This window comes from Bufo gargarizans, unplaced genomic scaffold (genome assembly GCF_014858855.1).
Source record: "Bufo gargarizans isolate SCDJY-AF-19 unplaced genomic scaffold, ASM1485885v1 original_scaffold_1083_pilon, whole genome shotgun sequence".
NCBI lineage: Eukaryota > Metazoa > Chordata > Amphibia > Anura > Bufonidae > Bufo > Bufo gargarizans.
In genome coordinates, this window is record NW_025334229.1 from 171871 (window position 1) to 197973 (window position 26103).

The following is a 26103-nucleotide window of genomic DNA, read 5'->3' on the forward strand; positions in this document are numbered from 1 at the left end:
AATCAGTCTGCATGTCATAGCAGAAAATCAGGCTTCACGTCAGCCACCACTGCAACAGTCCATTGGCATATATTTAGGCCCAGCACACACACAGGCAGAGGAGAGAGGTCCCGTAACAGACAATCAGGCTTCACGTCAGCCACCACTGCAACAGTCCATTGGCATAAATTTAGGCCCAGCACCCAGGCAGAGGAGAGAGGTCCCGTAACAGAGAATCTGGCTTCATGTCAGCAGAGAATCAGTCTGCATGTCATAGCAGAGAATCAGGCTTCACGTCAGCCACCACTGCAACAGTCCATTGGCATATATTTAGGCCCAGCACCCAGGCAGAGGAGAGAGGTCCCGTAACAGAGGATCTGGCTTCATGTCAGCAGAGAATCAGTCTGCATGTCATAGCAGAGAATCAGGCTTCACGTCAGCCACCACTGCAACAGTCCATTGGCATATATTTAGGCCCAGCACCCAGGCAGAGGAGAGAGGTCCCGTAACAGAGAATCTGGCTTCATGTCAGCAGAGAATTAGTCTGCATGTCATAGCAGAGAATGAGGCTTCACGTCAGCCACCACTGCAACAGTCCATTGGCATATATTTAGGCCCAGCACCCAGGCAGAGGAGGGAGGTCCCGTAACAGAGAATCTGTCTTCATGTCAGCAGAGAATCAGTCTGCATGTCATAGCAGAAAATCAGGCTTCACGTCAGCCACCACTGCAACAGTCCATTGGCATATATTTAGGCCCAGCACACACACAGGCAGAGGAGAGAGGTCCCGTAACAGACAATCAGGCTTCACGTCAGCCACCACTGCAACAGTCCATTGGCATAAATTTAGGCCCAGCACCCAGGCAGAGGAGAGAGGTCCCGTAACAGAGAATCTGGCTTCATGTCAGCAGAGAATCAGTCTGCATGTCATAGCAGAGAATCAGGCTTCACGTCAGCCACCACTGCAACAGTCCATTGGCATATATTTAGGCCCAGCACACACACAGGCAGAGGAGAGAGGTCCCGTAACAGAGAATCTGGCTTCATGTCAGCAGAGAATCAGTCTGCATGTCATAGCAGAGAATCAGGCTTCACGTCAGCCACCACTGCAACAGTCCATTGGCATATATTTAGGCCCCGGCACCCAGACACAGGAGAGGTTCATTCAACTTTGGGTAGCCTCGCAATATAATGGTAAAATGAAAATAAAAATAGGATTGAATGAGGAAGTGCCCTGGAGTCCAATAATATATGGTTAAGGGGAGGTAGTTAATGTCTAATCTGGACAAGGGACGGACAGGTCCTGTGGGATCCATGCCTGGTTCATTTTTATGAACGTCAGCTTGTCCACATTGGCTGTAGACAGGCGGCTGCGTTTGTCTGTAATGACGCCCCCTGCCGTGCTGAATACACGTTCAGACAAAACGCTGGCTGCCGGGCAGGCCAGCACCTCCAAGGCATAAAAGGCTAGCTCTGGCCACGTGGACAATTTAGAGACCCAGAAGTTGAATGGGGCCGAACCATCAGTCAGTACGTGGAGGGGTGTGCACACGTACTGTTCCACCATGTTAGTGAAATGTTGCCTCCTGCTAACACGTTGCGTATCAGGTGGTGGTGCAGTTAGCTGTGGCGTGTTGACAAAAGTTTTCCACATCTCTGCCATGCTAACCCTGCCCTCAAAGGAGCTGGCATTGACACAGCTGCCTTGGCGACCTCTTGCTCCTCCTCTGCCTTGGCCTTGGGCTTCCACTTGTTCCCCTGTGACATTTGGGAATGCTCTCAGTAGCGCGTCTACCAACGTGCGCTTGTACTCGCGCATCTTCCTATCACGCTCCAGTGCAGGAAGTAAGGTGGGCACATTGTCTTTGTAGCGTGGATCCAGCAGGGTGGCAACCCAGTAGTCCGCACAGGTTAAAATGTGGGCAACTCTGCTGTCGTTGCGCAGGCACTGCAGCATGTAGTCGCTCATGTGTGCCAGGCTGCCCAGGGGTAAGGACAAGCTGTCCTCTGTGGGAGGCGTATCGTCATCGTCCTGCCTTTCCCCCCAGCCACGCACCAGTGATGGACCCGAGCTGCGTTGGGTGCCACCCCGCTGTGACCATGCTTCATCCTCATCCTCCTCCACCTCCTCCTCATCCTCGTCCTCCTCGTCCTCCAGTAGTGGGCCCTGTCTGGCCACATTTGTACCTGGCCTCTGCTGTTGCCAAAAACCTCCCTCTGAGTCACTTCGAAGAGACTGGCCTGAAAGTGCTAAAAATGACCCCTCTTCCTCCTCCTCCTCCTCCTCCTCCTCCTCCTGGGCCACCTCCTCTTGCATCATCGCCCTAAGTGTTTTCTCAAGGAGACATAGAAGTGGTATTGTAACGCTGATAACGGCGTCATCGCCACTGGCCATGTTGGTGGAGTACTCGAAACAGCGCAACAGGGCACACAGGTCTCGCATGGAGGCCCAGTCATTGGTGGTGAAGTGGTGCTGTTCTGTAGTGCGACTGACCCGTGCGTGCTGCAGCTGAAACTCCACTATGGCCTGCTGCTGCTCGCACAGTCTGTCCAGCATGTGCAAGGTGGAGTTCCACCTGGTGGGCACGTCGCATATGAGGCGGTGAGCGGGAAGGCCGAAGTTACGCTGTAGCGCAGACAGGCGAGCAGCAGCAGGATGTGAACGCCGGAAGCGCGAACAGACGGCCCGCACTTTATGCAGCAGCTCTGACATGTCGGGGTAGTTGTGAATGAACTTCTGCACCACCAAATTCAGCACATGCGCCAAGCAAGGGATGTGCGTCAAACCGGCTAGTCCCAGAGCTGCAACGAGATTTCGCCCATTATCGCACACCACCAGGCCGGGCTTGAGGCTCACCGGCAGCAACCACTCGTCGGTCTGTTGTTCAATACCCCGCCACAACTCCTGTGCGGTGTGGGGCCTGTCCCCCAAACATATGAGTTTCAGAATGGCCTGCTGACGTTTACCCCGGGCTGTGCTGAAGTTGGTGGTGAAGGTGTGTGGCTGACTGGATGAGCAGGTGGAAGAAGAGGAGGAGGAAGCCGAGAAGGAGGAGCTGGCAACAGGAGGCAAAGAATGTTGCCCTGCGATCCTTGGCGGCGGAAGGACGTGCGCCAAACAGCTCTCCGCCTGGGGCCCAGCTGCCACTACATTTACCCAGTGTGCAGTTAGGGAGATATAGCGTCCCTGGCCGTGCTTACTGGTCCACGTATCTGTGGTTAGGTGGACCTTGCTACAGATGGCGTTGCGCAGTGCACACTTGATTTTATCGGATACTTGGTTGTGCAGGGAAGGCACGGCTCTCTTGGAGAAGTAGCGCCGGCTAGGAACAACATACTGTAGGACAGCAAGCGACATGAGCTGTTTGAAGCTGTCTGTGTCCACCAGCCTAAATGACAGCATTTCATAGGCCAGTAGTTTAGAAATGCTGGCATTCAGGGCCAGGGATCGAGGGTGGCTAGGTGGGAATTTACGCTTTCTATCAAATGTTTGTGAGATGGAGAGCTGAACGCTGCCGTGTGACATGGTTGAGACGTTTGGTGACGGAGGTGGTGGTGGTGGTGTTGGTGGTACATCCCCTGTTTGCTGGGCGGCAGGTGCCAACGTTCCTCCAGAGGCGGAGGAAGAGGCCGAGGCGGCAGCAGCAGAAGAGGCCGAGGCGGCAGCAGCAGAAGAGGTAGCAGGGGGAGCCTGAGTGACTTCCTTGGTTTTAAGGTGTTTACTCCACTGCAGTTCATGCTTTGCATGCAGGTGCCTGGTCATGCAGGTTGTGCTCAGGTTCAGAACGTTAATGCCTCGCTTAAGGCTCTGATGGCACAGCGTGCAAACCACTCGGGTCTTGTCGTCAGCACATTGTTTGAAGAAGTGCCATGCCAGGGAACTCCTTGAAGCTGCCTTTGGGGTGCAGTGGAGTAAATGCACTTGGTGTGACAGCTTCACCCTGATGTAGGCTTTAGCCAAAAAACAACCACACCATTGAGGGTTAAATGCACTTGGTGACGGGCGCAGCTTGCCCCTGATGTAGTATATGGCCAAAAAATGAACAGACTATTGCTGGTTAAATGCACTTGGTGTGACAGCTTCACCCTGATGTAGGCTTTAGCCTAAAAACAACCACACCATTGAGGGTTAAATGCACTTGGTCGCAGCTTGTGCTGGCGCACCACAAGACACAAAATGGCCGCCGATCACCCCAGAAAAAAGTGACTGACAAACGGTCTGGGCAGCCTAAAAACAGTGAGCAATTGAGTATCAGCAGCTCAATGACCCACAGCTGCAGATCGATCAATAATCAAGTCCTTTGGAGGAGTTAATCTGCCTAATCTCGCCCTACTGTCGCAGCCGCAACCTCTCCCTACGCTAATCAGAGCAGAGTGACGGGCGGCGCTATGTGACTCCAGCTTAAATAGAGGCTGGGTCACATGGTGCTCTGGCCAATCACAGCCATGCCAATAGTAGGCATGGCTGTGACGGCCTCTTGGGGCAAGTAGTATGACGCTTGTTGATTGGCTGCTTTGCAGCCTTTCAAAAAGCGCCAATAAAGCGTCACAAAAGCGCCAAGAAAGCGACGAACACCGAACCCGGACTTTTACGAAAATGTCCGGGTTCGGGTCCGTGTCACGGACACCCCAAAATTCGGTACGAACCCGAACTATACAGTTCGAGTTCGCTCATCCCTATTTACTACTTGTGGAAAGAGTTTGTGGCCCGTGGCACTCGCCACACTTCTCAGATGGACGGGCCATCCAGATCTGAGTTCTGCACCCTGCAGCCCGGAAACTGCACAAAATGTGAATGAGAACGGAAGATTGCGATGAGGACTACTAGTACCATCATTGCTACTGCCTATATAGAACCTTAGGGAGAATCCTGCTGTGTTATGTACCTTAGAATTGTTAGGGCCCAGGGAGCGCTAGAGTGAGGACTGCCACTGTGGGTACAACTACCACCATCAGTGCCACTACCACTACTTCTGTCCTTATGCCTGTTTCATGGACTAGTGATTCACACCCATGATTCATGCAGCGCGGTGTAATATGTGCCATTTCTGAACATTTGCACCAAAGCCGATGATCCGCTCCTCGCGTCTTCTACCGGACACTTGTCATATCCGCTCCTCACCCCTGGGGGCGCTTTAGGACTACGTCTGCTCTTTATATGATTATAGCATTTTTTTGTTCAGTTCGTGGATTAACCCCTTGGTGACTGGGGTCAGAAGGATTGCTGTTTACGGATCCTGTCTCTCTCCCCCAGGTACAGATTACGCGGGGCACTAATGAAAGCGAGTGTTTGGCGTCTGGAGCCTCGAGGGCCCCTTTCCCGGTCTGTGAGAGTAAGTCAGGAGTACAGGGGAATACTGAGGTACGTGGAGGTGGGGGTCGCTGCTCCATAGATGAATGACATGTTCTGGAAATGGTTGTGTCCCCTTTAAGAGGTGACCTGCCCTTATCCTGAGGCCATGAGGTTCGGGCAGGTGGTTTTCTATGAGCCCCGGGAAGGGAACATCTCTGTGTACCTGGACAAGATGCGCTACAGCTGCGAGCTCAACTACGCCCTCATCAGAAACGAGAACGCCATGTGCAGCGCCAACGCCACCTGGAGCCACATTCCTGAATGCCCCGGTGAGATCCGCCATACTCTGTGGGTGACTACCAATATGGCTGCAATTTTGCTGCCCGCAGCAGTTGTCACCCAGCTCTCCCTGACTCCTGAACAGCAAATCTATATCATTATATTAGAGAGAATTGGAAAGATGGTGACAACCACTGAGGGTGATGAAATGGGAGCCACATTGGTTGTCACCGAGCTACACAGTCTCCTGAACAGCAGATAAATCCCACTATATTCAAGGTGACAACTATTATGGCCCTATCACAGCTCCCATAGAGGTTGTCAGGGAGCCTTCACAGACTGACCTGCTATTTAGGACTCCAAGAGTCCTGGGTCTGTGATGGAACCCTGCTTTCCTGGGTACAGAAAACATAGCTGAAATTACACCTTTTTTCGTAGATGTAAACTGTCAGCGCCCGACAGAAATCGCCAATGGGTACATGAGCTTGGCCCCTTATCAGAAGTACAACTACAAGGAGGTGGTGACGTATGGGTGTAACCCGCCATACGCGCTTGTGGGCTCCCTCACCTTCTACCACGACAAAGATGGAGAATGGACGGAGAAGGCGCTTTGCCAGGGTAAGTCCTGTGACCACCTGCACTGCTGCGTCCGCCATCCCTGCACGGCCCACTCCTAAGGCCATCGTCCTGCACAGTGGGCGCAAGACGCACGCGGACAAGATTTCACGCCAGGAGATCCAATATGGCGACGTGAACACCTATTACTGCAAGGACAAGAAGGAGAACTGCACCTTCACCGTGCCCGGCCGCTGCCACAACGGCAACTTCACCATGTCCGTCTGCTACAAAAGTAAGTGCCCCCCTGCACAGGTTCTTATGTGTATCTATCCCTGGGAAAGCTGGGTGAAAACCAACATGGCCACATCAAGCTCCCGCAGAGCCAGTCACTAGGTTTCCCCTGATTCCAGGTCATGATTCCACTATGTAACTTTCATCCTGTGACCTCCACAAGATCAGTACACTCCTCTCCTGAAATCCTGTGCGCTGCTGGGAGGACCCTGCTCCTTCCACTATGTAACTCTCATCCTGTGACCTCCACAAGATCAGAACACTCCTCTCCTGAAATCCTCTGTGCTGCTGGGAGAACCCTGCTTGTGTAGCCTGTGCCAGGTTTCCGCTGTCTGTGGGATTTCTCGCATGACGCTCATACACTGACAGATATTCCCCCTGAATGATGTTATAGTAAATAATCCATGGACTGAGCATTGGATGAGCTGCGGCGGAACATAACCCCCAGCATTCAGGACATAACCCCCAGCATTCAGGTCAAACAGCAGAACTTCAGCTGTGTTTTTGGTGGATACTCAGACACTGCTTCCAAACAGCAGAACTTCAGCTGTGTTTCTGTCACGGCCACGGTTATGGTCGTGACTCCTCAACCGCATGCGGTTGCCTGCGGTTTGGTTTTGGTGTTCAATCACAGGTAAGGGCCGCTGGTGTGTGGCCTCACTTGTGGTTGCCGCGGGCAACTAGTTGTATGGTGTTGGTTTCAGCAGAGCAGCCTGAGCGGTGCTGGACAGCTTGCTGCATGGCATGCGGTTGCACCTAACAACCTTCATGTTGGGTGTTGTGTTTGTTTGTCTGGTGTGCACTGCGTTTTGTGTTGTGTGTGTGCACTAGGACTCTTCCCTTCACTGTGGCTGCCCGTGGCAACGTTTGGTTGGATGTGTACATGTGGTGGCAGTGTCCCGGCCTTCGGGCTGACTCCCAGGACATGGTTGCCACCCATGTCGTTGCCTGCGGCAACAGCCACAGTGTGATCTTGGTTTGGACACTTCCCCTTTAAGTGGTGTTTTCCCTTCCCTGGTGTTGGAAGGGTTAACTCCCTTTCTGTGTGTGTGAGACACTGGGTGTGTCTGTGTGGGTGTGGCCTCTTAGGCCTATAAAGCCTCAGTGTTTGGCATGTGTCAGTGGGTTGCTTCAGCCATGCTTAGCTGGAGCAGCCTCCTGTGTATATAATCTGCCAGTGGGGGCCACCCTTGTGGTCATACTGTCACGGCTGAGGATGGGGAAAACCCTCAGCCGTGCGATGCCAGAAGATGTTAGGCTGCTCGGCCAGGACGACAGGATTAGGGAGCAGGTCACCTCCTAAAGCGTCCCTAACCTGACCCTAACTCCTAGCTGCATGGGCCGACCTTGAAGGTAGGAGGGCCCATGCTCAGGAACCTCGGATCCCTAACTCACCCTCCGACCGGTCCCTGAACTAGGAGTCAAGGTAAGACGGCCTGTTCCTTCTGGACACGGAGGAACAGGGGTCTCACTGGCCAAGCTACAAGGAATGGGGAAACACATACAGCATACAGATATGACAGGCGAACTACTAGTTCCACACGTACCTGTCACAGCCACGCTGACTGGAACCCATGCATGCACTACTAATGTCCACAGAACAACTAGAGGACACAGCACACATAACACACAGGTAACCAGGACATCCGTAGTTGCAAATAAACAGAGACAAAGGAAAACATCAACTGAACATCAAGACATAAACTTCACAGATAAACCTATGACCACAAGGGTGGCCCCCACTGGCAGATAATATACACAGGAGGCTGCTCCAGCTAAGCATGGCTGAAGCAACCCACTGACACATGCCAAACACTGAGGCTTTATAGGCCTAAGAGGCCACACCCAGTGTCTCACACACACAGAAAGGGAGTTAACTAGGGATGAGCGAACTCGAACTGTATAGTTCGGGTTCGTACCGAATTTTGGGGTGTCCGTGACACGGACCCGAACCCGGACATTTTCGTAAAAGTCCGGGTTCGGGTTCGGTGTTCGTCGCTTTCTTGGCGCTTTTGTGACGCTTTCTTGGCGCTTTTTGAAAGGCTGCAAAGCAGCCAATCAACAAGCGTCATACTACTTGCCCCAAGAGGCCGTCACAGCCATGCCTACTATTGGCATGGCTGTGATTGGCCAGAGCACCATGTGACCCAGCCTCTATTTAAGCTGGAGTCACATAGCGCCGCCCGTCACTCTGCTCTGATTAGCGTAGGGAGAGGTTGCGGATGCGACAGTAGGGCGAGATTAGGCAGATTAACTCCTCCAAAGGACTTCACTTGATTAATCGATCGATCTGCAGCTGTGCATCATTGAGCTGCTGAAATTCAAATGCTCACTCACTGTTTTTAGGCTGCCCAGACCGTTTGTCAGTCACTTTTTTCTGGGGTGATCGGCGGCCATTTTGTGTCTTGTGCGGTGCTGCGACCAAGTGCATCCAAGCTGCGACCAAGTGCATTTAACCCTCAATGGTGTGGTTGTTTTTTGGCTAAAGCCTACATCAGGGTGAAGCTGTCACACCAAGTGCATTTAACCAGCAATAGTCTGTTTATTTTTTGGCCATATACTACATCAGGGGCAAGCTGCGCCCGTCACCAAGTGCATTTAACCCTCAGTAGTGTGGTTGGTCAAGCTGTGACACCAAGTGCATTTAACCAGCAATAGTCTGTTCATTTTTTGGCCATATACTACATCAGGGGCAAGCTGCACCCGTCACCAAGTGCATTTAACCAGCAATAGTGTGGTTATTTTTTGGCCATATCCCAGTCTAATTCTGTCACTAAATCCATACCGGTCACCCAGCGCCTAAATACTAGGCCTCAAATTTATATCCCGCTAAATCTCTCGTTACCGTTGTCCTGTTGTGGCTGGGAAAGTTATTTAGTGTCCGTTCAAGCACATTTCTTGTTCTGGGTTGAAATACAATTCCCAATTTAGCAATTTCATAATTTAGTGGTTTCTGCTATATCAGAGCTATTTGAAATCTATCCCTAAAAGGGTATATAATATTCAAGGTGCACATTGGGTCATTCAGAATAACTTCACACACACGCTACTGTGCATTTCCAAGTCTAATTCTGTTAGTAAACCCATACCTGTCACCCAGCGCCTAAATACTAGGCCTCAAATTTATATCCCGCTGAATTTGAATACAATACATTGGGCCAAATAATATTTTTGTTGTTGTGGTGAACGATAACAATGAGAAAACATCTAGTAAGGGACGCGGACGTGGACATGGTCGTGGTGGTGTTAGTGGACCCTCTGGTGCTGGGAGAGGACGTGGCCGTTCTGCCACATCCACACGTCCTAGTGTACCAACTACCTCAGGTCCCAGTAGCCGCCAGAATTTACAGCGATATATGGTGGGGCCCAATGCCGTTCTAAGGATGGTAAGGCCTGAGCAGGTACAGGCATTAGTCAATTGGGTGGCCGACAGTGGATCCAGCACGTTCACATTATCTCCCACCCAGTCTTCTGCAGAAAGCGCACAGATGGCGCCTGAAAACCAACCCCATCAGTCTGTCACATCACCCCCATGCATACCAGGGAAACTGTCTCAGCCTCAAGTTATGCAGCAGTCTCTTATGCTGTTTGAAGACTCCGCTGGCAGGGTTTCCCAAGGGCATCCACCTAGCCCTTCCCCAGCGGTGGAAGACATAGAATGCACTGACGCACAACCACTTATGTTTCCTGATGATGAGGACATGGGAATACCACCTCAGCATGTCTCTGATGATGACGAAACACAGGTGCCAACTGCTGCGTCTTTCTGCAGTGTGCAGACTGAACAGGAGGTCAGGGATCAAGACTGGGTGGAAGACGATGCAGGGAACGATGAGGTCCTAGACCCTACATGGAATGAAGGTCGTGCCACTGACTTTCACAGTTCGGAGGAAGAGGCAGTGGTGAGACCGAGCCAACAGCGTAGCAAAAGAGGGAGCAGTGGGCAAAAGCAGAACACCCGCCGCCAAGAGACTCCGCCTGCTACTGACCGCCGCCATCTGGGACCGAGCACCCCAAAGGCAGCTTCAAGGAGTTCCCTGGCATGGCACTTCTTCAAACAATGTGCTGACGACAAGACCCGAGTGGTTTGCACGCTGTGCCATCAGAGCCTGAAGCGAGGCATTAACGTTCTGAACCTTAGCACAACCTGCATGACCAGGCACCTGCATGCAAAGCATGAACTGCAGTGGAGTAAACACCTTAAAACCAAGGAAGTCACTCAGGCTCCCCCTGCTACCTCTTCTGCTGCTGCCGCCTCGGCCTATTCTGCTGCTGCCGCCTCGGCCTCTTCCTCCGCCTCTGGAGGAACGTTGGCACCTGCCGCCCAGCAAACAGGGGATGTACCACCAACACCACCACCTCCGTCACCAAGCGTCTCAACCATGTCACACGCCAGCGTTCAGCTCTCCATCTCACAAACATTTGAGAGAAAGCGTAAATTCCCACCTAGCCACCCTCGATCCCTGGCCCTGAATGCCAGCATTTCTAAACTACTGGCCTATGAAATGCTGTCATTTAGGCTGGTGGACACAGACAGCTTCAAACAGCTCATGTCGCTTGCTGTCCCACAGTATGTTGTTCCCAGCCGGCACTACTTATCCAAGAGAGCCGTGCCTTCCCTGCACAACCAAGTATCCGATAAAATCAAGTGTGCACTGCGCAACGCCATCTGTGGCAAGGTCCACCTAACCACAGATACGTGGACCAGTAAGCACGGCCAGGGACGCTATATCTCCCTAACTGCACACTGGGTAAATGTAGTGGCAGCTGGGCCCCAGGCGGAGAGCTGTTTGGCGCACGTCCTTCCGCCGCCAAGGATCACAGGGCAACATTCTTTGCCTCCTGTTGCCACCTCCTCCTTCTCGGCTTCCTCCTCCTCTTCTTCCACCTGCTCATCCAGTCAGCCACACACCTTCACCACCAACTTCAGCACAGCCCGGGGTAAACGTCAGCAGGCCATTCTGAAACTCATATGTTTGGGGGACAGGCCCCACACCGCACAGGAGTTGTGGCGGGGTATAGAACAACAGACCGACGAGTGGTTGCTGCCGGTGAGCCTCAAGCCCGGCCTGGTGGTGTGCGATAATGGGCGAAATCTCGTTGCAGCTCTGGGACTAGCCAATTTGACGCACATCCCTTGCTTGGCGCATGTGCTGAATTTGGTGGTGCAGAAGTTCATTCACAACTACCCCGACATGTCAGAGCTGCTGCATAAAGTGCGGGCCATCTGTTCGCGCTTCCGGCGTTCACATCCTGCTGCTGCTCGCCTGTCTGCGCTACAGCGTAACTTCGGCCTTCCCGCTCACCGCCTCATATGCGACGTGCCCACCAGGTGGAACTCCACCTTGCACATGCTGGACAGACTGTGCGAGCAGCAGCAGGCCATAGTGGAGTTTCAGCTGCAGCACGCACGGGTCAGTCGCACTACAGAACAGCACCACTTCACCACCAATGACTGGGCCTCCATGTGAGACCTGTGTGCCCTGTTGCGCTGTTTCGAGTACTCCACCAACATGGCCAGTGGCGATGACGCCGTTATCAGCGTTACAATACCACTTCTATGTCTCCTTGAGAAAACACTTAGGGCGATGATGCAAGAGGAGGTGGCCCAGGAGGAGGAGGAGGAGGAAGAGGGGTCATTTTTAGCACTTTCAGGCCAGTCTCTTCGAAGTGACTCAGAGGGAGGTTTTTGGCAACAGCAGAGGCCAGGTACAAATGTGGCCAGACAGGGCCCACTACTGGAGGACGAGGAGGACGAGGATGAGGAGGAGGTGGAGGAGGATGAGGATGAAGCATGGTCACAGCGGGGTGGCACCCAACGCAGCTCGGGTCCATCACTGGTGCGTGGCTGGGGGGAAAGGCAGGATGATGACGATACGCCTCCCACAGAGGACAGCTTGTCCTTACCCCTGGGCAGCCTGGCACACATGAGCGACTACATGCTGCAGTGCCTGCGCAACGACAGCAGAGTTTCCCACATTTTAACCTGTGCGGACTACTGGGTTGCCACCCTGCTGGATCCACGCTACAAAGACAATGTGCCCACCTTACTTCCCGCACTGGAGCGTGATAGGAAGATGCGCGAGTACAAGCGCACGTTGGTAGACGCGCTACTGAGAGCATTCCCAAATGTCACAGGGGAACAAGTGGAAGCCCAAGGCCAAGGCAGAGGAGGAGCAAGAGGTCGCCAAGGCAGCTGTGTCACGGCCAGCTCCTCTGAGGGCAGGGTTAGCATGGCAGAGATGTGGAAAACTTTTGTCAACACGCCACAGCTAACTGCACCACCACCTGATACGCAACGTGTTAGCAGGAGGCAACATTTCACTAACATGGTGGAACAGTACGTGTGCTCACCCCTCCACGTACTGACTGATGGTTCGGCCCCATTCAACTTCTGGGTCTCTAAATTGTCCACGTGGCCAGAGCTAGCCTTTTATGCCTTGGAGGTGCTGGCCTGCCCGGCGGCCAGCGTTTTGTCTGAACGTGTATTCAGCACGGCAGGGGGCGTCATTACAGACAAACGCAGCCGCCTGTCTACAGCCAATGTGGACAAGCTGACGTTCATAAAAATGAACCAGGCATGGATCCCACAGGATCTGTCCGTCCCTTGTCCAGATTAGACATTAACTACCTCCCCTTAACCATATATTATTGGACTCCAAAGCACTTCCTCATTCAATCCTATTTTTATTTTCATTTTACCATTATATTGCGAGGCTACCCAAAGTTGAATGAACCTCTCCTGTGTCTGGGTGCTGGGCCTAAATATATGCCAATGGACTGTTGCAGTGGTGGCTGACGTGAAGCCTGATTCTCTGCTATGACATGCAGACTGATTCTCTGCTGACATGAAGCCAGATTCTCTGTTACGGGATCTCTCTCCTCTGCCTGTGTGCTGGGCCTAAATATATGCCAATGGACTGTTACAGTGGTGGCTGACGTGAAGCCTGATTCTCTGCTATGACATGCAGACTGATTCTCTGCTGACATGAAGACAGATTCTCTGTTACGGGACCTCTCTCCTCTGCCTGTGTGTGTGCTGGGCCTAAATATATGCCAATGGACTGTTGCAGTGGTGGCTGACGTGAAGCCTGATTCTCTGCTATGACATGCAGACTAATTCTCTGCTGACATGAAGACAGATTCTCTGTTACGGGACCTCTCTCCTCTGCCTGTGTGTGTGCTGGGCCTAAATATATGCCAATGGACTGTTGCAGTGGTGGCTGACGTGAAGCCTGATTCTCTGCTATGACATGAAGACTGATTCTCTGCTGATATGAAGCCAGATTCTCTGTTACGGAACCTCTCTCCTCTGCCTGGGTGCTGGGCCTAAATATATGACAATGGACTGTTGCAGTGGTGGCTGACGTGAAGCCTCATTCTCTGCTATGACATGCAGACTGATTCTCTGCTGACATGAAGCCAGATTCTCTGTTACGGGACCTCCCTCCTCTGCCTGGGTGCTGGGCCTAAATATATGACAATGGACTGTTCCAGTGGTGGCTGACGTGAAGCCTCATTCTCTGCTATGACATGCAGACTGATTCTCTGCTGACATGAAGCCAGATTCTCTGTTACGGGACCTCTCTCCTCTGCCTGGGTGCTGGGCCTAAATATATGACAATGGACTGTTGCAGTGGTGGCTGACGTGAAGCCTCATTCTCTGCTATGACATGCAGACTGATTCTCTGCTGACATGAAGACAGATTCTCTGTTACGGGACCTCTCTCCTCTGCCTGGGTGCTGGGCCTAAATATATGCCAATGGACTGTTGCAGTGGTGGCTGACGTGAAGCCTCATTCTCTGCTATGACATGCAGACTGATTCTCTGCTGACATGAAGCCAGATTCTCTGTTACGGGACCTCTCTCCTCTGCCTGGGTGCTGGGCCTAAATTTATGAAAATGGACTCTTACAGTGGTGGGTGACGTGAAGCCAGATTCTCTGCTATGGGACCTCTCTCCAATTGATTTTGGTTAATTTTTATTTATTTAATTTTTATTTTTATTCATTTCCCTATCCACATTTGTTTGCAGGGGATTTACCTACATGTTGCTGCCTTTTGCAGCCCTCTAGCTCTTTCCTGGGCTGTTTTACAGCCTTTTTAGTGCCGAAAAGTTCGGGTCCCCATTGACTTCAATGGGGTTCGGGTTCGGGACGAAGTTCGGATCGGGTTCGGATCCCGAACCCGAACATTTCCGGGATGTTCAGCCGAACTTCTCGAACCCGAACAACCAGGTGTTCGCTCAACTCTAGTAGTAAAGTCTATTGTCATTAACGTGCGGTAACCTTACCCCCTCAATCCAGCACAGCCTTGAAGTGATTCTCAACTATCAGAAGATGTCTGTTCTACTCTCAGGGGTAATCTCTCAGTTAGATTGCTCTCTGGCAGCTTTAAGTCACAGAAATTAGGTCTAGTTATCAGAAGCTCACACATGAACATCCTTTCTCTAGGTCTAGTTATCAGAAGCTCACACATGAACATCCTTCCTCTAGGACTAGTTATCCGAAGCTCACACATGAACATCCTTCCTCTAGGTCGAGTTATCAGAAGCTCACACATGAACATCCCTTCTCTAGGTCTAGTTATCAGCAGCTCACACATGAACATCCTTTCTCTAGGTCTAGTTATCAGCAGCTCACACATGAACATCCTTCCTCTAGGACTAGTTATCAGAAGCTCACACATGAACATCCTTCCTCTAGGACTAGTTATCCGAAGCTCACACATGAACATCCTTCCTCTAGGTCTAGTTATCAGAAGCTCACACATGAACATCCCTTCTCTAGGTCTAGTTATCAGCAGCTCACACATGAACATCCTTTCTCTAGGTCTAGTTATCAGCAGCTCACGCATGAACATCCTTCCTCTAGGACTAGTTATCAGCAGCTTACACATGAACATCCTTTCTCTAGGTCTAGTTATCAGAAGCTCACACATGAACATCCTTTCTCTAGGTCTAGTTATCAGCAGCTCACACATGAACATCCTTCCTCTAGGACTAGTTATCAGAAGCTCACACATGAACATCCTTCCTCTAGGACTAGTTATCAGAAGCTCACACATGAACATCCTTCCTCTAGGACTAGTTATCAGAAGCTCACACATGAACATCCTTCCTCTAGGACTAGTTATCAGAAGCTCACACATGAACATCCTTCCTCTAGGACTAGTTATCAGAAGCTCACACATGAACATCCTTCCTCTAGGACTAGTTATCAGAAGCTCACACATGAACATCCTTTCTCTAGGTCTAGTTATCAGAAGCTCACACATGAACATCCCTTCTCTAGGTCTAGTTATCAGCAGCTCACACATGAACATCCTTTCTCTAGGACTAGTTATCAGAAGCTCACACATAAACATCCTTCTTCTAGGACTAGTTATCAGAAGCTCACACATGAACATCCTTCCTCTAGGACTAGTTATCAGAAGCTCACACATGAACATCCTTTCTCTAGGTCTAGTTATCAGCAGCTCACACATGAACATCCTTCCTCTAGGACTAGTTATCAGAAGCTCACACATAAACATCCTTCTTCTAGGACTAGTTATCAGAAGCTCACACATGAACATCCTTCCTCTAGGACTAGTTATCAGAAGCTCACACATGAACATCCTTCCTCTAGGACTAGTTATCAGAAGCTCACACATGAACATCCTTCCTCTAGGACTAGTTATCAGAAGCTCACACATGAACATCCTTTCTCTAGGTCTAGTTATCAGAAGCTCACACATGAACATCCCTTCTCTAGGTCTAGTTATCAGCAGCTCACACATGAACATCCTTTCTCTAGGTCTAGTTATCAGCAGCTCACACATGAACATCCTTCCTCTAGGACTAGTTATCAGAAGCTCACACATAAACATCCTTCCTCTAGGACTAGTTATCAGAAGCTCACACATGAACATCCTTTCTCTAGGTCTAGTTATCAGCAGCTCACACATGAACATCCTTTCTCTAGGTCTAGTTATCAGCAGCTCACACATGAACATCCTTCCTCTAGGACTAGTTATCAGAAGCTCACACATAAACATCCTTCCTCTAGGACTAGTTATCAGAAGCTCACACATGAACATCCTTCCTCTAGGTCTAGTTATCAGCAGCTCACACATGAACATCCTTCCTCTAGCTCTAGTTATCATCAGCTCACACATGGACATCCTTGGTCTAGTTATCAGCAGCTCGCACATGGACATCCTTCCTATAGGTCTAGTCATAAGCAGCTCAAGCATGGACATCATTCCTCTAGACCTAGTTTTAAGCACCTCACACATGGACATCCTTCCTCTAGGTCTAATCATTACCAGCTCACACATGGATATCCTTCCACTAGGTCTAGTTATCAGCAGCTCACACATGGACATCCTTCTTCTAGGTCTAGTTATCAGCAGCTCACACATGGACATCCTTGCTCTAGGTCTAGTTATCAGCAGCTCGCACATGGACATCCTTCCTCTAGGTCTAGTCATAAGCAGCTCAAACATGGACATCATTCCTCTAGACCTAGTTTTGAGCACCTCACACATGGACATCCTTCCTCTAGGTCTAATCATTACCAGCTCACACATGAACATCCTTCCTCTAGGTCTAGTTATCAGCAGCTCACACATGGACATCCTTGCTCTAGGTCTAGTTATCAGCAGCTCGCACATGAACATCCTTCCTCTAGGTCTAGTTATCAGCAGCTCGCACATGGACATCCTTCCTATAGGTCTAGTCATAAGCAGCTCAAACATGGACATCATTCCTCTAGACCTAGTTTTAAGCACCTCACACATGGACATCCTTCCTCTAGGTCTAATCATTACCAGCTCACACATGGATATCCTTCCACTAGGTCTAGTCATCAGCAGCTCACACATGGACATCCTTCTTCTAGGTCTAGTTATCAGCAGCTCACACATGGACATCCTTGCTCTAGGTCTAGTTATCAGCAGCTCGCACATGGACATCCTTCCTCTAGGTCTAGTTATCAGCTGCTCACACATGGACATCCTTGCTCTAGGTCTAGTTATCAGCAGCTCGCACATGAACATCCTTTCTCTAGGTCTAGTTATCAGCAGCTCGCACATGGACATCCTTCCTATAGGTCTAGTCATAAGCAGCTCAAACATGGACATCATTCCTCTAGACCTAGTTTTAAGCACCTCACACATGGACATCCTTCCTCTAGGTCTAATCGTTACCAGCTCACACATGAACATCCTTCCACTAGGTCTAGTTATCAGCAGCTCACACATGGACATCCTTCTTCTAGGTCTAGTTATCAGCAGCTCACACATGGACATCCTTCCTCTAGGTCTAGTCATAAGCAGCTCAAACATGGACATCATTCCTCTAGACCTAGTTTTGAGCACCTCACACATGGACATCCTTCCTCTAGGTCTAATCATTACCAGCTCACACATGAACATCCTTCCTCTAGGTCTAGTTATCAGCAGCTCGCACATGGACATCCTTCCTATAGGTCTAGTCATAAGCAGCTCAAACATGGACATCATTCCTCTAGACCTAGTTTTGAGCACCTCACACATGGACATCCTTCCTCTAGGTCTAATCATTACTAGCTCACACATGGATATCCTTCCACTAGGTCTAGTTATCAGCAGCTCACACATGGACATACTTCTTCTAGGTCTAGTTATCAGCAGCTCACTCACGGATGTCCTGTCTCTAGGCCTAATTATGAGCTGCTCACACATGGACGTTGTCGGGGATATAAAGCAAAAGGCTGTATATAAAAGAAAGAATCAAAGACAAAATGTTCAAATGGTTATTGATCCTGAGGTGGACATATAAACACCTCAAAAAGAGTTTGATAGGGTATTTAATTGTATTGCGCAATCATTAAAACAAGTAACAAGCATCTATGCAGAAATATAAATTATTTATTATATAATAATTTTAAATACAATAAAAAATTAATCAATGTAAAGTTCAATGATACACAATCATGTGCAGTACCTAAAATTTGCCACTAGATGGTGCCAACAGAGCACAAATTTATCAGCCCTGTTTACTATTTAACCAGTACAGGACCGCCGCACGCAGGATTGCGTCCTGGCGGCGGCCCTGTAATTCCTCCTGGACGCGCCGGCGCGTCCTCTCGCGAGACGCGAGATTTCCTGTGAACGCACGCACACAGGCGCGCGCGTTCACAGGATCGGCAGGTAAACGAGTGCATCTACAGCCTGCCAGCAATGATCGTTCGCTGGCAGGCTGTAGATGCAATTTTTTTAACCCCTAAAAGGTAAATTAGACGTTGTTTTGATAACAGCGTCTAATATACCTGCTACCTGGTCCTCTGGTGGTCCCTTTTGCTTAGATCGACCACAGGCAGCTCTGTAAAGTAGCACCAAGCGCCACTACACTACACCCCCCCCTGTCACTTATTAACCCCTTATTAACCCATGATCACCCCATAATAGACTCCCTGATCACCACCCTGTCATTGATCACCCCCCTGTAAGGCTCCATTCAGACGTCCGTATGTGTTTTGCGGATCCACGGATCCGCGGATCCACGGATCCGCGGATTTGCAAAACACATACAGACGTCTGAATGGAGCTTTACAGGGGGGTGATCAATGACAGGGGGGTGATCACCCCATATAGACTACCTGATCACCCCCCTGTCATTGATCATCCCCTGTAAGGCTCCATTCAGACGTCCGCATGTGTTTTACGGATCCGCGGATCCGCAAAACACATACGGACGTCTGAATGGAGCCTTACAGGGGGGTGATCAATGACAGGGGGGTGATCACCCCATATAGACTCCCTGATCACCCCCCTGTCATTGATCACCCCCCTGTAAGGCTCCATTCAGACGTCCGTATGTGTTTCGTGGATCCCGCGGATCCGCAAAACACACACACGGACGTCTGAATGGAGCCTTACAGGGGGGTGATCACCCCATATAGACTCCCTGATCACCCCCCTGTCATTGATCACCCCCTGTAAGGCTCCATTCAGACGTCTGTATGTGTTTTGCGGATCTGCGAATCCACGGATCCGCAAAACACGGACACCGCAGATCCGCAAAACACGGACACCGGCAATGTGCTTTCCGCATTTTGAGGATCCGCACATTGCCCGAACTATATAGAAAATGCAATTTCTTGTCCGCAATTGCGGACAAGAATAGGACATGTTCTATAGGCTCTACAAAAAACGCAGTGTTCGCCCCATCAGGCCTGATCTTGTGCGCACACTTGCGTTCAGTCCGCCCCACCGCAGTGACAGAATTTTTTTTTCTGATCACTGCAAAAACACCGTAAAATCGCAGCGGCGCTATAAAAAGATCACTTTTGAGGGGCATGGCGAGTTCATAGAAGATTTTTTTATTTTTTGGGCACAAGTTAGCGGAAATTTTTTTTTTTGTTTTGTTTTTTTTTGTTTTTTCTTACAAAGTCTCATATTCCACTAACTTGTGACAAAAAATAAAATCTCACATGAACTCACCATACCCCTCACGGAATCCAAATGCGTAAATTTTTTTAGACATTTATATTCTAGACTTCTTCTCACGCTTTAGGGCCCCTAAAATGCCAGCGCAGTATAAATACCCCACAAATGACCCCATTTCGGAAAGTAGACACCCCAAGGTATTCACTGAGGGGCATAGTGAGTCCATGAAAGATATAATTTTTTGTCACAAGTTAGCAGAAAGGGAGACTTTGTGAGAAAAAACAACAAAAAAATCAATTTCCGCTAACTTGTGCCAAAAAATAAAAAATTCTATGAACTCGCCATGCCCCTCACGGAATACCTTGGGGTGTCTTCTTTCAAAAATTGGGTCACATGTGGGGTATTTATACTGCCCTGGCATTTTAGGGGCCCTAAAGCGTGAGAAGAAGTCTGGAATCTAAATGTCTAAAAATGCCCTCCTAAAAGGAAATTGGGCCCCTTTGCGCATCTTGGCTGCAAAAAAGTGTCACACATGTGGTATCGCCTTACTCAGGAGAAGTAGGGCAATGTGTTTTGGGGTGTCTTTTTACATATAACCATGCTGGGTGAGAGAAATATCTCTCTATAATGACAACTTTGTATAATAAAATGGGAAAAGTTGACTTTTAGAGATATTTCTCTCACCCAGCATGGGTATATGTAAAAATACACCCTAAAACACATTGCCCTACTTCTTCTGAGTACGGCGATACCACATCTGTGACTCTTTTTTGCAGCCAAGATGCGCAAAGGGGCCCAATTTCCAATGAGTACTTTCAGGATTTCACAGGCCATTTTTAAGAATTTGGATTCCAAACTACTTCTCACGCTTTAGGGCCCCTAGAATGCCAGGGCAGTATAAATACCCCACAAGTGACCCCATTTTGGAAAGAAGACACCCCAAGGTATTCCGTGAGGGTTATGGTTAGTTCATGTAAAATTTTATTTTTTGTCACAAGTTAGTGGAATATAAGACTTTGTAAAAAAAAAAAAAACTCACTATGCCCATCAGCGAATACCTTAGGGTGTCTACTTTCCGAATGGGGTCATTTGTAGGGTGTTTCTACTGTCTGGGCATTGTAGAACCTCAGGAAACATGACAGGTGCTCAGAAAGTCTGAGCTGCTTCAAAATGCGGAAATTCACATTTTGCACCATAGTTTGTAAACGCTATAACTTTTACCCAAACCAATAAATATACACTTATTGCATTTTTTTTATCAAAGACATGTAGAACAATAATTTAGAGAAAAATGTATATAGAAATGTAGTTTAATTGAAAAATTTTACAACCGAAAGTGAAAAATGTATGTTTTTTTGCAAAAATTTCGGTAAATTTCGATTAATATAAAAAAAGTAAAAATGTCAGCAGCATGAAATACCACCAAATGAAAGCTCTATTAGTGAGAATAAAAGGAGGTAAAATTCATTTGGGTGGTAAGTTGTATGACCGAGCAATAAACCGTGAAAGTAGTGTAGTGCAGAATTGTAAAAAGTGGTCTGGTCATTAAGGGGGTTTAAGCTAGGGGGGCTGAAGTGGTTAATCAACACAAAAATTTATGCAATACTGCTTACAATTATGAGAGACATACCATCAATTGATTATGCACAGAAATTCAATCAAGAAAATGACAGATACGAGCCCTTTCTATGACCAATCTCAGATAGTATTGGTAGTATCGCAATAAAGCTTATAAATTATCGACTTGACATCAAACTAGGGAATATAATGATTCCCAACAGAGAAGTTCTCTTGATATCAATATTAGATCTTTTATTCAGTGATATGCATCTTCACTGAATACTGCCAATATTGATGTAGCACTAACAATATATCTACACAAAATGAGGATTTTGGCTATAAATCAAGCGAATCAATTTATCAATGCTACTGTCACGACAGGTGGGTAAGCGGGGAAACAACAAAACACAGGGAAATCCAACAGAACAAATGACTCGACCCAAAAGCTAGGGAGAAAAGGGTCAACTCCTAGCGATCCCTAAAAGCTTTCCCTAGACTGCTGTGCCCATGTGCATAACCTTAGGGTGGATAAGCACATGCCCTCGTGCCTAAATCTAAACACCTTGGGCAAACCATAAGCAGCCGGGAAAAGGGAAGTGGCAACCTGCTTCTTCTCACCAGGAAGAAGAAAGCGTTTCCCTAGAGACCTAGATAACACACACAAATGGAAAGGAAGGAGAGGACTTATCTTGATAAGAGCTGGAGCAGATGATCCACCACAAATCAAGAGCTCTTAGAAAAGAACTATAACCCGCACAGGCCACTGGGGGAAGGAGGGATAAATAGCCTCACTAACGATGAAACCCAGTACACCTAAGGGAAGGTGGATCCAGCTCAAATCCAAATCAAAACAAACCAAGAAGTCAGACATGTGCAGCCAGTCTGACAGATCTCCGCACATTCACAGGGCAAGGCGTGACAACTACACAACATAAAATCATACATTACCTGAGAAGGTAGGCGATAGGCAGAGTCTAGGGGACGTCAGCTCTCAAGGGTTTTTCTAAAAATCAAGATCCTTCTCCCGTGTCTCTTTCTTTGTTTCCTCCCCAATCTTTTTGGTATGTGGTTTCTTAACCAAAAACTTATCAGATGAACACAACTTCCTAGTTTGTAACTTTCCAATCATTGTCGGATAGGCATGTACATTGATAAGGAATGTGATGTCTTAACACTAACCAGAATGCACTTTTGCTACTGGTGTAGTGTTGCCTACTCATACCTAGGTGGCACTGTTGTATAAGCTATAAGCATCATACCATTAAGGGTTAATTCCTACATGCCTGACATCTTCAACGTGCGTGACACACGCTAAAAAAGACCAAAAGAGGAGGCGCCAAATTCCCTAGGAGATAATCAGATAAAAGCTATGAGGTGGATCATGGAGACCCGTATAATGTAATCTATATAGACTTGTTTCCTTGTATCTCCAAGGATAGAGATATAGAGTAGCAATACTTACACATAAAGAAAATTACATGTTACAATCAAAATAGAATCATATAAAATCATATAAAATCAAAGCCAAATATTAATATAAAACCAAAGCTAAATTGTTAGTGACTCACTTCACCCAGGAGGGTAATGTGGGATAAAGCTCAAGACACCCACACCACACCTCCTGCGCTTGGGTCGCCTGTAGAGATGTCAGAAAAGGACAGCAAACACTCAACAGTGTATCTTAAACTTTTTCTTTTATTCCAATGCCAGGGTGGGGGAGAGGAGGAAGCTCTACGTGTTTCGAGGCCTAATAGTGGGTCCCCTTCATCAGGAGAAGATATGAGTACAATAAAGGTGGTATTTAAATAGACATGAAAAAAAATGCCAAAAAGGCTTATAGCGACGTAACTTTGTGAGTAGCTAATATCCGCCGAAGGGATGTTCGGCTAATGCCACTCTCCAGTGACATGCGGCGAGTGCTACGCTGTGGGCTCTTGCTGAATGAAGCTAGGACAGCCACTGATGTTTCTTCATTAGTGACAGATTTCATGCGTCCACATTTTGGCAAATCCAACACTGAACCAGTTTCACTAAACTTAGCAAGCAGTTTGCTAACTGTAGCATGGGAGATGGGTGGTCTCGTAGGCTGTCTTGCATTGAAGTCTGCTGCAATGACCCGGTTACTGCATTCACCAGACATCAACACAATTTCTATCCGCTCCGCACGTGTTAACCTCGGCGACATGTCAATGGCTGTAAACAAAGAGAAACTTGTAAATAACTCATGAAAGAATAAAGTTACGTTAAAACCAAGCACACCATTGTTTTTCTTAGGAAATTCCCAATAAGTTTGATGTGTCACATGACCCTCTTCCCATTGAAAAAACAAAAGTTGGATTCAAAATGGCCAACTTTAAAATGGCGCCATGGTCACCACCCATCTTGAATAGTTTCCCCCCTCACATATACTAATGTGCCACAAACAGGAAGTTCATATCACCAACCATTCCCATTTTATTAAGGTGTATCAATATAAATGGCCAACCCTGTAGATTACATTATACGGGTCTCCATGATCCACCTCATAGCTTTTATCTGATTATCTCCTAGGGAATTTGGCGCCTCCTCTTTTGGTCTTTTTTAGCATGTCTCTTCTTTTCTTTTCCCACCCCTGACTTACATTTGTTCGGCCGATAGGTGACCAACGTCCGACCAGAGGAGCAGTGGCTGACATAGGTTCAGCATACTTTGAAAGAGATATCCATGGTCTAATCGAGAGAATCATAAGGAAAATCAAAAGATTACCCACCACCGAATTAAGACTGCCTTCCCCAAGCATGATCAGCGGCACCTGGCAGACTATTGGGAAGACACTACCACCAGCAAATACCAATAAAGAAAATACCAACGATGGAGATCTCCATGCACTGGACACCATCAAGGACTTCATAAAGAACGAAGTAGACTGGTATTTTCTTGTTATCTATGAGTCTATAGGGATTATCCCCCAAGGCCTAAGACACTCACTAAAGCCTTCATTTACAAATGACCCTGAGTTTGTGAAGAGTTGGCTATATGCCAGCGATAAATGTTCACAACAATATATGAAGCTGTTAATTGAAAAAAGGAAAGCTTTATGTATACAGCTGGGTCTTAAACTCAAAAAGTGGCTAACCAAAAAAACGCAAATTAGACCTGAAGAGGATAAGGGCTTCTTTTGGGATACAATCAGACGTTTTGAGTATAATGAGGTCTATAGGAAATGTAAGAAACTAATAAGAGACACTAAAGATTATGATCAAAACAAAATTAGAGCGTGGGAGAGAAAACACTCTTCTCCCCCTCCCCACACTATTCCATCCAGTTTTTTAAAGAATGTACAAAATAAGCCTCCCAAATTGGGCCCTTATCCAAGATCTACCCTCACTAGAGCGGTATTCTATAATAGTACTGTTCATGGGACAACGGGATTATTTAATAACCATTTATCAGATTTCAAACCTGTTAGAGCCTCACATCCACCACAAATAGCTAACATGCCACCAGTATCTTCCCTTAGCAATAATAACTGCTTTTCACGGACATCCACTACCCCTCCCCAACAGACATATATTGGAGGACAAAAAGACGACACATCTACCTCCAACGTGGGGATCTGTCCTTCTCCCCAAGAGACTCTATCGGTCCATACAGTACAAACTACCAATAATTCATTGCATTCCACCCCTCGGCAGGCGGAGAGTTCTAATTCTAAATTGACACATCACTCATTGCCCGAAAACTCACCGGAGGAACAAACAATACCAGTATCTATTTGTTCTTGCTCAACGCAATCTCCTGCATCTCCAAATAATTTTGTTTCCCAACCCTCGATCAATGACCTTTCCACTCATTCAGTTTCCACCACCCAATCTGATCGTTTTCTAGCCCTACCTTCCAATCTTTCAGAAAGACCTTTTTTAGGGAGAATCTCACCTTCACTGAACAACCACAACCACACTCCACCTACAAGACAGATACTCTCGAGTATACAGGTTTTGAGCCCCTTTTTCACCCCCACAGGCCCAACCCCCTCCTCGTCCCCTCACAACTTCCAAAGTATGAAGATCACACATTTCTTCAGCCCAATACCGTTATCCCGAAAAAGAACAAAAAACAATTCCGGGGATGTAGAGGGGAAAGAGCAAAACACTCCAAGAAAGAAAAAACTCAAATCCCAATCTGTAATATTAGATGATCGACCAAATCCAACACCATAGTCACAACCACACAGAAAGACTTTATCCACAACCAACAGAAGGATACAACACCTTCAGAAGATCATTTGCATAAGTTTAAAAAGTGTTATTTTCATTATCTGGACGAGGGACACAGAAGAGACAGGTACGATTGTAATGAGGGTCAAAGAGTCTATAACCTGATCTGAGCGGTCTAAAACGCTCAGATTAGGTGAAAGACTCCCTTTAATGCTCGAGAGTAAAGAGCGCTAATGGAACTAAAGAAAAATAAAGAAATTGTAATAAAAAGCGCAGATAAGGGAGGAGGGGTGGTAATTATGGATCTTGACTATTATACAAGAGAATCCAAAAGGATCTTGTCAGACCAGGTATACTACAAAGTTCTTATAGAAGACACTACCACAATCTTCAAAAAAAACACTACAAGAGCTGCTAGACTCTGGTTTCAATCAAAACATTATTGACAAAAAATAAAGGCTATTCCTCACTAATAATCACCCCACTACAGCTCGTTTCTACTTCTTGCCAAAGATCCATAAATCCCTTACTAAT

At 48.0% G+C, this 26103-nt stretch overlaps 1 protein-coding gene across 1 annotated transcript; it reads left to right on the forward strand.

The window, feature by feature from the left end:
• The first annotated feature begins 5438 nt into the window (after window positions 1–5438).
• Window positions 5439–25550, forward strand: LOC122922956 (beta-2-glycoprotein 1-like). Its single transcript, XM_044273733.1, is given in 5 exon segments — window positions 5439–5601; window positions 5990–6221; window positions 6223–6401; window positions 24011–24281; window positions 25376–25550. Coding segments are annotated over 5 exon segments (1020 nt in total).
• The last annotated feature ends 553 nt before the right edge of the window (window positions 25551–26103 follow it).